At 39.5% G+C, this 14,923-nt stretch overlaps 1 protein-coding gene across 16 annotated transcripts in view; it reads left to right on the top strand.

Moving 5' to 3' along the window:
• Window positions 1-14,923, top strand: part of ZNF521 (zinc finger protein 521) — a 235,677-nt gene that overhangs the window by 105,660 nt on the left and 115,094 nt on the right. For all 16 annotated transcript variants that reach the window (XM_065053371.1, XM_065053367.1, XM_065053366.1 and 13 more), the window contains one exon: window positions 10,357-10,441. In XM_065053371.1, coding sequence (XP_064909443.1) covers window positions 10,357-10,441 — 85 coding nt within the window. The remainder of the gene's footprint in view (window positions 1-10,356; window positions 10,442-14,923) is intronic.

Below are 14,923 nucleotides of genomic sequence, written 5' to 3'. Positions count from 1 at the left end.
TCCCATAGCTCTGTGATGGCTGGTAATTGATCTTATGCCTGATTGTTCAAAACTCTTAGGTACTTTTTTCTCCTTCCAAACCCATGTTTCATTTATTCAATTTCCTGCATTGTATTACAAACTACTGTATAATGGGTGACCTGTTGTATTGTATAGTGTATTCCGCTGAATATAATGGGAGAAATGTGTCTCCTGCTAACATACATCCTCACCATGGGACATTTCAGGACAAGAGACAGTGAGCACAAACTCACACACAGGAGATTCCCTCTGAATGTCAAGAAACACTTTTGCAGTGGGGGTAACTGAGCACTGGCACAGGTTACTCAGAGAGGTTGTGTAGCCTTTGAGATGCTCATAAGCCATCTGGACATGATCTGGCTCCAGGTGGCCCTGCTTGAGCAAGGAGGCAGGACCAGAGCACCCCTAGAGATCAACCTCAACCATTCTATGTTGCTGTGGTTTCCGCCATCCTTTGGGCCTATCTACCAGATGTATGTTGATGTTATCCTGTTCTTCCTTGATGGTTAAACCTTTGTTGCTAGGATATGGCTTCATATGTCAGGGAATGAAAGGGCGAGGCATCTTCTGATACTGAGCATCTCAGTATAGGCCTAACAGTAATAATGTGCAAAACTGAGGAAAAAGCCCTGGCTTGCAATTTTTATTACAGGCCTGAATTCCTCAGGACGAAAACCTCATATGAATTCATTGGTCATTCGTAATGTCTGTGAAATGCCTCTGAAGAGTGGTTTTAAAATACAGCCACTTACAAATACAGCCATTTAAAAGTTGCTTGCTGCTTGTGTACTCAAAAACAAGGTGGCAGATAACGAGAGAAGGCCATTTGTCCTTTTTGATCATGCTTCAACAGTTTTGGTATCCTGCATGGGATAGACGTCCTCTGTTTCTTACCTATTGTCCAGATTCAACATTCTGTGCCAAAAGGCACATCTAATGGCTTTTCATATCTGGAAAGCCATCTCTTCCTCTCTACATTTTCCAATAGGAAACAGGGTGGTTCACCAACAAAGAATGATCTGAGACTTCAGGCTTCCACATTTCCTTTCGTACTTGTTTTCCCACTGCTTCAACAGTCCTCTTGTCGGTTTTTGCTCTGGTGCCTGGAATAGGTTCAGTGCCAAACTATAGGAATGTGGCTGTCTGCATACAAAAAACTTGCCGCCATCACTGATAGTGGCCAACTTGCAGTTGACCCTGTTCTGTTGCTTGGTGCTTCTTTCATAGGCCTGGTCAGGGAATGTCTGCATTGCCTGATGATTTTCTTGATGTATCTGTCTTAACCATAACTCCTCTGTTTTCTTGCATTCCCTCCTTCACAGCTGGTAGTCCATATGATACTGTTTGAAACTCTGCAAACCTAGAAGTATGATATTCTGCTTCTGAAACAAATCCTGCAATCTCTTTTGTTCTGATAGAGAAATAGTAGACTGAAGCCCCATGCAAAAAGAAAAGAGCTTATTACAGGATGTACCTAAGAGGAACTGCTGGAATTTTAAGAAGTAAAGTGAGAGTAAAAGATTATTAAATGGGGCAGAGTGAATTCTGGGAAGTTCCCTTAATTCTCTTAGAGGAAACCAAGTATACTTCTTCACAGGAAAAACGGGTGGGCACCAGTCGTTGTGGGTAGCACTGAAGACTGGCTCAGCATAGAGCTGGTTTTGCTGGTACGCCTCTTTCTTGGGCAGCTGTGCTGCCCCAGCGGAGGTTTTTCCAACTGGGCACGCAGTCAAGCGCATTGCAGTGTCAGCAGCTGTGTGCCGGCTCAGATGCTACCAGTGTATTTGGTAACATTGATGTGGCCTAAGAGTACCCATACAGGGTAGTACTATAATTACAGCAGTATGATTGTAGAACTCTGTTTGTGGCATATTTTGTAGTGTAGGCAAGACTTCATGAAAACCTGGACTTGCCGGTGTGAATCCTTCATTTGTGAAGTCCCATTGACTTCCCCAAGTGCAGAGCTAATTGCATGAGAGGGATCTATGGGGTTTAATCCTTCTCCTGACACTTAAGTGAAAATTAATTTCATATATATTATGTATGAGTAATATATTTCTGTTTGTGCATTAATATTAATATTGCATATTTTTGAGCACAAATTCTATTTCATAGGATTAAATTATCTTGGAGAGAAATAGCCTAGAATTCTGTAGGAAGAAAGATTGAGTTGAAAGTGGACAATTAAGGGCAGGGTCCTGAGTCACACTTTGGAAAGTGAAATTAATCAGCACTGATTTTCCATAGTGTGGGAGAAAAGTAGTTTTAGTGTTTAACTCAAACCAAATAAGGTATATAAAAGCCCCCAATTTTGCCTTTCTTTTAAAATCTAGAGAGCTTTTACAAAATTTGTGATGGAAAAAGAGACAAAAGAGTATTCTCTTGTGCGTACTTGCAAACTATTAATTTTATTGGGCTACATCTGTTGCTGATTGTTGGTGAAGAAAGTAGTGGCTTTATTGCACGACAGTCTGTCTCAGTATGCCTTTTTTTAAACAAAGGGAAAAAAGCAACTTTAAAAAGAAAGAAGTCTATCAGCTTACTCAGAATATCAGGTTTTTGCATCTCAGACCTGCCAAGTCATGCTCTGCTGCCTGTGCTTTGATGCCATGTCATCTGCAAAGTTATCAGCGCAGTCTCAGTCGTAGTTTCTCCTTGTGTCCACAGCCACGCAGCTGCTCCAGTACCGAGATGCTGAATGTTAGGATGCCTCTTGAGGGCTTAGCAGCTCTCTGGCTTCAGAGGGTCGCAGACTGTCAGCTGACTTTGATTTTAAGTGTGATGTAAGGACACAGAAAGAGATGGGGATGCTGACAGAAAGTTTGGTTTCTGATATAGTCAGCCCCAGGTTACTGAGCGCATACACTTGCAGTGCTCAGAGGCTCAGCCTCAACCAGGATCAGGCCCTAGGACAGAAAAACAGAAAGAGGCTTATTTGTTTTTCAGATCCCAAGTCAAATTCACAGTCCTTAAAGCCATTTGTACTCATGAACTATGTGAACCTGATACGAAGCAATTGAGAGAAAATAAATATACAGCCATGTGCTGCCAGGTTTTAGAGTCACTTTCATGACAGGTACCTCACTTCACTACTGAGTTTCAAAGACTTAGAGAGTTTTAAAGTATTAGAGAGCTCGAAGAGAAGCAATGCAATTTTTAAATGTTGCAAGATGTGATTCTTTCTGCATGGGTATGTGAGACGTGAGCTAATGTACTTCATCAGCCAGGGGAAGGAAAGATTTGTAACTAAGAGACATTGAAGACAGGTGTGATTAAATGCAGAATCCAGAATGTAAAGGTGAAAGATAGAACAGCAGACAAAATCTTCAAGCATAGTAAAGAAGGAAGGACTGCTAGGATGAACAGGTGTATTTCTGCCTTAATTAATTTTGAATATTAAAGCAATAAGTAACCATAATGAAATAAATTAGAAAAGGAAATGTTCTTCTCCATTTTTTGTTCGCTTACCTTATGGGATTGATTGTATTCTGTGTCTAGGCATGTGCCCTCAGACCCCGTTAAACTTAAGACCCTGCTAAACTAAAGTAGAAGAATGGAAAAATCTTCATTGCTTTTTAAAAGCAATCAGGAAATACTAATTAAAGGGTGTTGTGTGAGCAATGAGAAGAGTTAGCAATTAGTCAGTCCAAAAAAAATGCAAGATGACAGTGCCCCATAAGCAAGATAAATAGCTAGCTATGCAGTGAAACTTGCTAACATATGCCTAGTTTTTTTAGAGCTTAAGGCTGACAAAGTAAGCATCCAGGAAGATAGAAAAGAAATCCTCAGTTAAGGTACTGTCAAAAATAATCTGAGCTATGATGAAAAATGACTAAATGGAGAAATAGGCTGGGACTGTGGTTGCTCTCGTGCCTCATGCAGGGCCAAGCACACTGCAAACGCTTAGTAAAATAACAACGTAAAAAATCAGCTAGCAGCATTAGGAGTTAGTACTGGCAAGGTGCTGTAGTTTGTGTGTAAGTTTTAACTTGGTTTTGATTTGTTGAAAGATACTTTCTCTTGTCAGGTTACCTTTCTGTTGCTTTAACAGGTTGAATTAGCTCCACCCTGGATTTAATGTGAGGGAAACTGATTGAAGGCTTAGGGGGATTGGATTGGGAGGATGTGGGAGGTTTGGCATCCCTCTTTTGGCAGCAGCAGGTTGTCTCAGCCATGTCATTGATCCATGCCCCCGGTCTGTGCTGAAACCGACTGGAAAAAGCCTTAAAGTCCCCTTTACTGGTGTGACAAGGGTAATCAGTGTACCTAGTTGTAAACAGGAGGTTACTGTTAGGTTAACAGCTACACGTCAAAGCCATTTTTGGTGGTGCATGCAGGAGAGGTCTGAAAGGAGTATAGAATAAACTGGGGATGCCTGCAAGCCTATACAGAAGAGAGGGAATATGCTACATTAGAAGCTATAAGACATATTTTTGGTGAGTTCTTATGTAGGGAACAAGTATCCAGTTAAAAGGGGGATACAGGAGATATAGAAATGGTATATGTAATCAAGGAAACCAATACTGTTAAAAAAATGCTTTGTCGTGTAGCTTGTGGCATATCCTCCCCATGGAGAAAAATGAAGTACGGTTTAGGCATAATATAATGGAATATAGTATACGGAAAGTGACTCACAAACACAGAAAAATACCCATCCCAAAATTCTCAGAGAAAAGAGCTGAAGATGAAAAGAAACATTAAACAGATAAATTTAGTCCTTTAGGAAGAGGTATCAACAGCCTGGGAAAAGTCTACTAAATAGACATTTAACTGGGGATGTAAGGATTATGCATGAATTTACTGGTTTGTGAGCTTGATTTAAACAGTGAGGAACATGAGAGAAAGGCTAATCAAAGACATGATAGAAGAACACCTAGAAAGTTTGGATTTAATGAAGGATAGAGGGCAAAGATTCACAAAGGGAGGATTGTGCTTAAAATTTTCAATAAAGACTATTGTGAGAGAGTAGCCACAAGTGCTGACAGAGAAGCCTATAAACATGATTTACCAGGATTTTAGCAAAGCTTTTGAAACAGTATAGCACAAAAGACTAATCTGTTGAGTGAATAAGTATGGCATAGGGAGACGTACTTTCTTTGATTAAAAAAGAAAAGAAACACTGACTTGGGTATGGAAAGCATAGGAGTCCTGTGAATTGAAGCAGGTTAGGTTGGAGGGGTGTGAATAATGGAAAGCCTTAAGAATCATTATTTGCACCAATTTTGCTGAATTTATGCAGCATATCAGTAGTCTGGAAGAAAGAATAAGTAGTAAGGTGATGAAATTCCCTGATAGTACAAAACTGGGGAAATGTCAGAACAAAATAGCCAGGTGATAAAATTCTTAATGACTTTGACAAGGAGGTGGAGCATGGGCAGATAAGTAGCATATGCAGTTCATTTTCAAGTAATATAATGAGGCTGGGGAGTAGAAACCTTCAACAGTCACAGGGCATGGAAGACTACACAGAAGGATCTTCTTCATTTCTGAATACAACTGTCAGTCCTCTAGTAGGGTATTTATTAGTCAGTTTACTTTGTTTATAAAAGCAAATACAATTCTGGACACAGAATTGAACTATCAGTTGAAAGACCATATTCTTGGGACGTTTATAAAAGCAGCAAAGCCTCATTTGATATAACTTGGACACTTAGGGCACCTTTATAGAAAAGAAATTCTGAAAACTGTGAAGTGACAAGTGAGGATCAAGATAATAATTAAAGGTCTAGATGACATTAATTATTCAAAAGGTTAGAGAGAAACGTGTATGCTCTGCCTGCATCGAAGATCCAGTCCAAAGCTCATTAAAGGCAGTCACAGAAAAGCTTTGCAAGCCCGAAGGCTTTCAGTTGGTTCTAAAAACATGAATGCAAACGAACAGGAATGCAAGAGGCAACCAGATTGCCCAGTGCTCTTGTGGGACACCTAGTCCAAGCAGTTACTCTTCAACAACAATTTTGAATGCCCCCAGGAATGACTTGGCCTCATATTTACGCTCAGCATGTAGGAAAGCAATTGACACAGGTTCTTGACAGGAGGGGGTTTAGTGAAGGATTGTGGGCTTGTTTGTTGAAGAGTTTTTCATGAAAATATGAGGCCACAATAATGTAAGAAATAAAAAGAAAAAGTTAAACCACTTTCCTAATCCCATCTGATAATGTATGTGTCACTCTCCTAGGAGCAAATCTTTGGAAGTTTTGCAACAAGGCACAGCTGAGAGTGCAGTACGGCTTCTCCAATGCAATGCTGGCCCTGCCTCAGTCCATATAGAAATGCACTGGGAAGGGTCTTCTGTGGCCCACCCACTGTTGCTGATATGAAATTACTCTGTAACAAGGAATGTGCGTCTGCTTTTTTTGTGTGTTTGAAGGAGAGAATGGGAAAGATGTCATGTTTCTGTCTCTCACAGGAGGCTGCCAGGTGTCCTCTGGCAAATGCAGTGGTGGCAGGTGAAGGTGGAAGTGCCTCCAGCTGTCTACCCTTCATCATTATGTGGGGCTGGTGTGCCCTGGGCTGTGAGCTGGACCAGCGAGGCCTGGGTGTCTGCTCCGTCCTGCTGAGCCGTCCGTGGGCAGAGGTGACTCGGGCAGAGGGGCAGGGAGCTCAGCCAGGGTTCCTCGCTCTGAACAGCTGCAGCAAAGCAAGGCAAGGCAAGAGTGGCTCTCACAGCACCATGCTGCTCCCTCTGTGGAGCCATCTTCTATCACAAAGGGCTGGAGACACTCAAGAGAGATTCAAATTGCTGGAGCAAGTTCAGAAAAGGGCAACAAAGCTGGTGATGGGCCTGGAGCACAAGTGTGATGAGGAGCAGCTGAGGGAACTGGGGCTGTTTATCCTGGAGAAAAGGAGGCTGAGGGGAGACCTTATCACTGTCTACAACTACCTGAAAAGAGGTTGTAGCACAGAGGGTGTTGGTCTCTTCTCCCAAGTAACAAGCAATAGGACAAGAGGAAATGGCCTCAAGTTGTGCCAGGGGAGGTTCAGATTGGATATTAGGAAAAAATTCTTCTACAGAAAGTGTTGTCAGGCATTGAAACAGGCTGCCCAGGGGAGTGGTGGAGTCACCATCCCTGGAGAAGTTTAAAAGATGCATAGATGAGGTTCTTAGGGCCATGGTTTAGTGCCAGTGTTAGGTTAACGGCTGGACTCAATGGTCTTGAAGGTCTTTTCCAACTGAAATGTTTCTATGATTCTATAAATGCCTCCTTGAGTCATGACAATTTTTCTCCTGTGTTGTGTTACACAGTGCTGCAAGGCTTCTTCCCCAGCTACGCAGGCAAGGAAAACAGAGCTGCAATACCCCAGGGCTCATTTTTGTCCTATTGCCCCAAGTTTCCCTTTTGTGGGAACACGGAGTGAGGAGGGGCTGGGTCTCCCCCTGGATCTCACCCCAGTAGGGAATTGGGACTAGCCAGGACCCAGCAGCTCCACTAAACAGGTGCAAGTCCCATGGTTCTGACAAAGCTTGTGGGAGTAACTGTAGGTTGCAGTGGAAAAGGGCTTCTGTAGAATGCAAAATATATGGAAATAAGTATGTGGTTTTTGTTCAGCGTGGTGTGAAAATGACAGGGTTTGATCACTTTGAAAATCTAAGAGTAAATGGAATTTACTGAGTTTGCTTTTAAAATAAAAACTTAACCATGCACAAGTTTAGACACTTTGAGATGACTGTGTGTCGAGCTAATAAAAGTTGATGTCGACATTTTAGAATATGTTTAGAAACAAAAAAGAGCTAGTGTTTGATCAAGCAGCAGTCACAAAAACATTCTTCCCTTCATGATGAAAAGAAAACCTCTGTGTGTGATTCTGCAAATATGTCAGATGTTTTTGAAGAGGCTAGTAACTGCTAGTAAATTATTATTTTTTGTTGTTGTCAAATGACTTTATTGTTTGGCATTAGGCTTCAAAAAATTCCCAACCTTTGTATGTGTTGTTATTATGTACATCAGTCATAATTTTGCCGACAATTCTTGACATGCACTCTGCATTGCTGTGCTAACAAGAGAAAAGACCAGCCATTAAGTTTATGTTTCTTTGTTTTTGAACAAAGTCACATATCAGGAATAATGCTAGGGGTATGCTAATAAACAATATATAGTGCCAGTCATGAGGGAGTAAGAAATATATTCTAACTAGTTCTAAAGGGAAACTATGTTTTAAAAAAGGGGAAGACTGATTGTTATTTATGTAATATTGTTGTTCTATATGTCAGCATCAAAAAGCATCTTGTAAAGAGCTTAGCATAATAAATCATTGATCGTGACTGTCATTATTTATAGGTCTTTGATAGACCTAGATGTAGTGCACTAAGGTTAAATTTACCAACATATAAGAGGAAATCCTTTGACTGAATCTGGGTTTCTACCAATGTTACCACTATTGTCAGAAAAACAGGAAAGAGAAGTGTTCTATCTTTTAAAACAGCAGGCTTTACAGATCGTAACTGTTAAACTGAGTCAAAGCAGCTTTGTTTTCTGGGTGCTCATTGATTGCATTTGTCTACATAAGTATCTAACTTGGTTACATTTCAGAAAGTTAAAGTTGATTTAAATTAAAAACAGGAAAAAAAAAAGGCTTGTGATTGTTTCCACTGAGAAGCAATGCAATGAATTTGTTATTGTCATCAAGAAAATTAAAATAGCCTCTGTGTATGAGAAGCAATGGGAGATTTGTAAAGAGGAACCCACAGGAACACTTAATTTCAGGGCTGGCTTTGGTTAGTCACTAATTTTTCAGTTAACTTGGTAAGAAAAAATGATATATGTTTCAAAAGTAATATTCCTGCCTCTAGGCTTGAAGTAGAAAGGTACTTAATGAATGGGCACTTTATCTGTCTGGGACAAGGCATCTGAATTTAGATGCTGGTAGCAAATCCAGCAAGTCTTTAAAAATGTTTAGAGTCAGGGAAAAAAAAAAAACAAAACCCACTTTTTTTTTTCTTAAATTGATATACCAGCTGCATAACACTTTTCAGAAGTTAAATATATACAGGACAGGCTGTATTTTTGATGCGCATTATCTGTTGAACCCTACTTCTCCCCCAACTAATATATATGTGATCTGCAATTTACTACATTTGTGCCAGCTTTTTGTGACTTTACATTCTTTAAAAATTATGTTTGTTTTGTTTTGTTTTCATTTTTTGCTGATGTAGGCAAGGTGCCTGTGGCTGTACAGAAAGATACGTGTCTCTTGAGCTAGTGCCTTGATGTGGCAGTTCAGGGCTTACCTTGCCTTCATTGCATCTTCAAAACAACAATTGAGCTCTCCAGGACTGTTACCTTAGGACTTAAGTCCTTGATGCTACAATTATGCAGTTGAATAATTTTATGAATCTGACTTGTCTCATTAAATGCCTGGATAACTGCAGATTTTAAGTCTTATGATGAAAAACCAAAACCTTACTTTCGAATATACTCTTAGTTTTAGCTTTTAAAGCAGTGCTTTCCAATATTAAATCTCTGGCCAGTTCAGGTCAGGAAAAATAATAATAGAAAATACAAACACATTCTTAGGATGTTGAAGTTTCTTGGAGAGTTATATACCTCATAGAAAAATGAAATAGCAGATCTTTTTTGAAAGACACCAAGACATAAATGCAAAACTTTTCCTGTGCATGAAAGAAAGCAGAGTAATGCATTTCCTGGTTTATAATGAGATTTGATCTGTACACACAATGATTTTTAAGTCAGACACAATCTGATGTGGCCAGAAGGATTGCTCTCTGGCTAGTTTCCAGACAGCCTTCCCAGTTTTAGTGCAGCTTTGCCAATAGATACTGAAGCAACTGCCCGGACACAGTAGCCATTTGTCCAGACTAGTAGGGGTTTTTCCCTCCTTGAAAGATGTCGAAGATGACCGACCATTGAAAATGTGCGGTGCGGAGGAGGTTCTGCAGCCCAGTGGAGAATGAGGGAGAAGCGGGTCTCCGATTTCTGTATTCTGCTCTTGGCTTCTCCCCAGTTCTGTAGTGGGCCTAATCTGTTGGTATAAAATGAAGGATTCACGTTGATCTCAGCGTTGTTTGGATCACATCCCACATATCCTCGTGGCATTTTGCTTTCCGTGAATGTAAAGCTGGTGTTTTAGCACTCCTGGTCTGACAATGGAGTTAAAAGGCTGAAAAAGCCAATCATCTCTACAGAGTTGTCAGGAAACTCAGATAAAAGGTACTACAGAACTGCAGAGTGTTATTGTTTAATATTAGTAATTAAGCCTTAATGAAAACACTCCTGGAGAGCTTTAAATGACCACTTTAAACTCAGTATTTTGAGTTATGATGAAATGGTTCCGATTGCATGTTTCAGTAAATTTTATCTACCCTTGTTTCTTTAGAAGAAGACCTACCAGTGCATCAAATGTCAGATGGTTTTCTACAATGAATGGGATATCCAAGTTCATGTTGCAAACCACATGATTGGTAAGTGAAGCACTAAAACTTCTCAAAGACAGATAGCCATATCTCTTACTCATGATCATCATTGCCTCTAAAATTAAACAGAGTTAAGGAGAAATTAATTGTGCATCCATCAATGATTAACCTAAGCATGATTGATTTTTTTATTCATATTATTAGACTTGATAAAGCATTAGCATATTTTATTTTCTGCAAGGGCTAGTTTAGACTTCTGCAGAGAATTATATATCCACTGCCAGTCAAAACACAGGTGATTAGCAAATTAAACTTCTAATCATTTTTGCATTATTGAAAACAAACTAACAGGAATGGTTAATGAACTGGATGTTAGCTTTCCATAGAGTTTTAGACAGGTTTTAATTTCAGAAGTTATTATGGTAATGACACTACTGTGTACTTCTCAAGCACCTTGGTACCAAAATCGAAACTGGCGAGTTTTTGTCGTTAGGAAACATAAATAATTAAAATGGCCATAAAATAGTATTGTTTGTTGTGTTTGAGCAGTCTGGAAAAAAATCCTGAGTGTATCTCTATACAATTAAATACTATAATTTCTTTGGAAAAATAAGGAATTGTGGTATTCAGTAATGGAATCTGCTCTTTAAGGTACAGGCATTTTAAAAAGTCTTTTAAGATTCCTGAACCCAAGCCTGGCTTGATGTTTACAAGGCTGTAAATTGGAATAAATTGGAATAAAACAAAAGCTGTTTTTTCTTTGATATTCATATTTTCCTATTATTTGCTTATTCCCCTAGGATTACCCATAATGTTTTCAATTTGGTAACCACTCAATAATAGCACTAAGAGTTCTATCAGCCAATTAAATTTATCAAGCACATCATTTGCCCGCTAATAAGATAACATTGCCAGGGTTGTCTCATTTGTTTTTAGCTCTTTTCCAAATTTCGCATTTCAAGACAGAAATGGATACTATTGATTTTATACTCCTGCTTCCCTTACACTGTTTTTATTGTTATAATAATATAAAAGTATGCAAAGCGCAGACCAAACTATATAGTTTGGAAGCCAGTAATTACATATCCAAAAGAAGAGCATTTACTGGGTTTTTTTTCAGTTTATAACTTAAAAATATGTAGTTTGATGCTCGTTTTTTTTTTTCCTTTCAAGGTAACATGCAGATTTCTTCCATAAGCACTAGAAATTTGGCTGCACTGTAAAAGAAAGTTACCTGCCAAAACTTAATAGCCCATTTTTCCAAGTACTTTATTTATAAGTTTTAATACATTTACAGCATGAACAGTTTATATACTTTTCATAAAAATGAATAAACGCAAACGACGAGCTGGTTTTTAAAGGAGCAAAGTGATTCGCCTGTTGGATTAAGCCTTAGTTTTGATATGTTGTGTCTTCGGGAAGGAGATAATTTGAACTGCTTCACAGCATTCAATCTGGGTCAGTAACATGGAATTTAAAAGTAGGTTATTCCAACAAGAGAACTCACCATTTCTGCTATTTTCTTTGAATCCAGTGCTTGACATGTTCTTAATTGTAGCTTATAGTGACACTGAAACGTGTTAGGGAATATGGGCACTGCAGGTAAGGGGTGATGTTGGAATGGCAGAGTGGTGTCTTTGCTTGCCACCCACTTCCCAAGTGCCTCACATTCTCAGAACAGGAGCCCACTTCTTTCATGAAATACTCACATATTCTTTTCTTTCTCCCCCCCCCCCCTCTATTTTCTGGCTGAATTTAGGTAAAGGGTCAGAATAGGAGGAGAGAAAGGAGAGAGTCAGTAAAGCAGGACAAACCCAGTTAGCTAGCTTTAGCCTGCAGATCTGAAAAGACTGTGATTTTCTTAAACTGGGCTATTAACTGCCTGTGCTTTATTTCTAAAAGCTGGATGAGGTTGAATGAGAAAGAGAAGCTTTTAAAAATATTTAATTGTTTTGTCTGGTTTGTATCTAATCATGCATGATATTGCTTCATGACATAACCATAGTGACACAGATTTAAATGTTCTTAATATAAAATCTTCCCAGTGAAATAAAGAAGGAGCTTGCAAAACATGCAGGGAGATTTGCTGGTCATGCTTGTGGTAATCTGCGTTCAGTGAAAGATTCTTATCTGCACTGCCAGGCTTAACAGTGCAGCTCCTAATGATGTAGCCTCGCTAAGCAAACGCAAGGGGATTTTGTGTTGGGGTGGAGTGAAAGGAATATCAGCGTTCCAGAGAGTTTTGAATGTGACCTCGAAATTGAAGCACAGTGAAAAATAATTTGTGATCTCCAATTCTGTTAGCCTTCTCACCACTAATTGGATTTTTCCTTAGCTATCTTTCTATTTCACTCTCCCTCCTCCCCTTTAATTTATATCATTGTTCACAAGCCTTTTGCCAAGACTACGTTCTGTCTAGAGAGAAATATTCAAGGGGTGACACCAAGCTATTTAAAATTGGCCTTTGTTTATATGCCTCTATAGGTAGGCTTATAATATTTACATATAATACAGAAAACATGCATGCAAACACGTTTTTGTGAATGTATAATACATATCACATATGTATATCCATATGTGTGTATATCAATATGTAGATTGAAAAATATGTTAGATGAAACACTTACGTGAATATTGACTTGTTGACACAGCACATTTCCCAAAGAAAACAACTGGTTTCCTAAACACATTGATCCCTCCCTTTTTTTATATGTATCTGATAAAAATATGTCTTCCTGCCCTGCTTTCCCAGTAGGAGATTGGCAGGACAAGCTGTAGTGTCTTGGCTCCTCTGGGGAAGGGAAGCTGAGAAAGCTTCAGGAAGAGAAAGAGAGAAAAGGAGGGACTTAAATGTGTGAGAGAGGGAAGGTAATCTGGGAAGGCAGGCGTTAAACATCAAACAGTGCGATAATCCCTAGATCAAATGTAGGGGCAATAAATGCCTTTACGGACATCACCACACAGCCTCAGCAACTGGTATTTCCTCTCCTAGCAAAATGCTAGCATTGTGTTCTGGTTATTGATGGAGGTAATGTCTTCTTACCTGAAGGATTCCATAACCATAATTCAGGGAAAAGAGAAAAGGGGAGGCAGCTGAGACATGGGACAAACAAGGTGGAAAGTCATCTGCCAAACTCCACTCAAAAATGGGTGGGAACCACTGATAGAGGTACATGCTCAGCCAGCTGAGGAAAGTGGTTGGTGCTCACTGTCCTTTTTACAGTTTGGGAGCCTAGAAAAGTTGATGGTGTCCCATCTAATTGCTGTGCCCCTTGAACATGATCCCAAGGTGTAAACTGAGTTCATGTTGCTGACACCCACAGAGAGATGTTGCATTATAGGAGGTCACTGAGGCAAAGATTTCTTTATGACACTCCAATGTGAAACTTAGACTTTTAAATAAGGCAACCAGAATTACTTTGTTGGCTAAAATAGCTCCACTGAGGGCAGGCATTTTTAGGTTGTGTGTATGTGTGTGTTTTTATCTAATCAAATATAATCTCAACCAGACATTTAGCAGGGGAAGAGGGATTAGAGGCTATTTGAAAAGCCTCTTACTCTTTTTTGTTAGGAGAGTATATAGTGTTTTATACAGATTTTATTATACGTTTCAATCAATTCCACAAGAGGGATTATGCCACCTAATGGAAAAGAAAATCTGCAGATGACCCAATGAATGTAACCTCAAGTATCTTTGACAACAATACAATTTACATTTGTTATTATACAAGTTATATATTTAAAAAAGTCAGAGAGATGGCTTTCCTCAGTAACTATGTGTTCATCACTTCTAGAACTTCCCATTTTAAAACTGTTCCTCCATCTTTAATCAAGTCTTCCCAGCGTCTTTGTGATGGGACAGGGCAATAGGCTTTTTCCATTGGATAGTTGAGGACAAAGAGGCGAAGAAGTGGAATTGCTTGCTTGCATTAAGTGAGTGGAGGTCCAGGAGTTCTGACTGGCAGATCTGTCTGCACATACCTACACACTGTGCTTTGTCAAGCAATGCTCATGTTTACTTAAACTACTCACTGATTCAAGCCTAGGTTAGGGAATGCCAGCAGACAGAAAGCGAGGCAAACCCTGGGGTTTTTTAAATAGGCCCTCTGTTTAGGCATAATTTTGGACCTAGATGTGAGCGTGTACTTTTGTTTGGATAATTGTGAGGATGATTGCCAAATGAAAACATGCTTGCTGATGTGTGTATTGGAGTCTGGTGGTAAAACAGTGTCTCAGCTTTTGAGTGAGAAAGGAGGAAATGTAAATCCAGGTGTGTTTCATATGGGTTTAGGAAGTACTGGCATAAACGGTAATTCTTCAGCTGCCTTTTTTCTTTTACCTTTCCACCTGTGTGGAACACGTAGCATTTTTAGGATCTTTCTTTGAGAAAATTCTATTTCTGGGTGTTGGTGTCTGTGGAAAAAAGGGAGGCTTTCTGGCATCCCTTTGTTTTCATCACATAGTTTACAGTTGGCATTTGACCTGAAAGAGTAGGAAGAGAGTCTGCCATTGTTTGTGTTCTGTTTGATG

This window comes from Columba livia, chromosome 2, assembly GCF_036013475.1.
Source record: "Columba livia isolate bColLiv1 breed racing homer chromosome 2, bColLiv1.pat.W.v2, whole genome shotgun sequence".
Classification (NCBI taxonomy): Eukaryota; Metazoa; Chordata; class Aves; order Columbiformes; family Columbidae; genus Columba; species Columba livia.
This window is presented reverse-complemented; position numbering and strand designations above follow the sequence as displayed.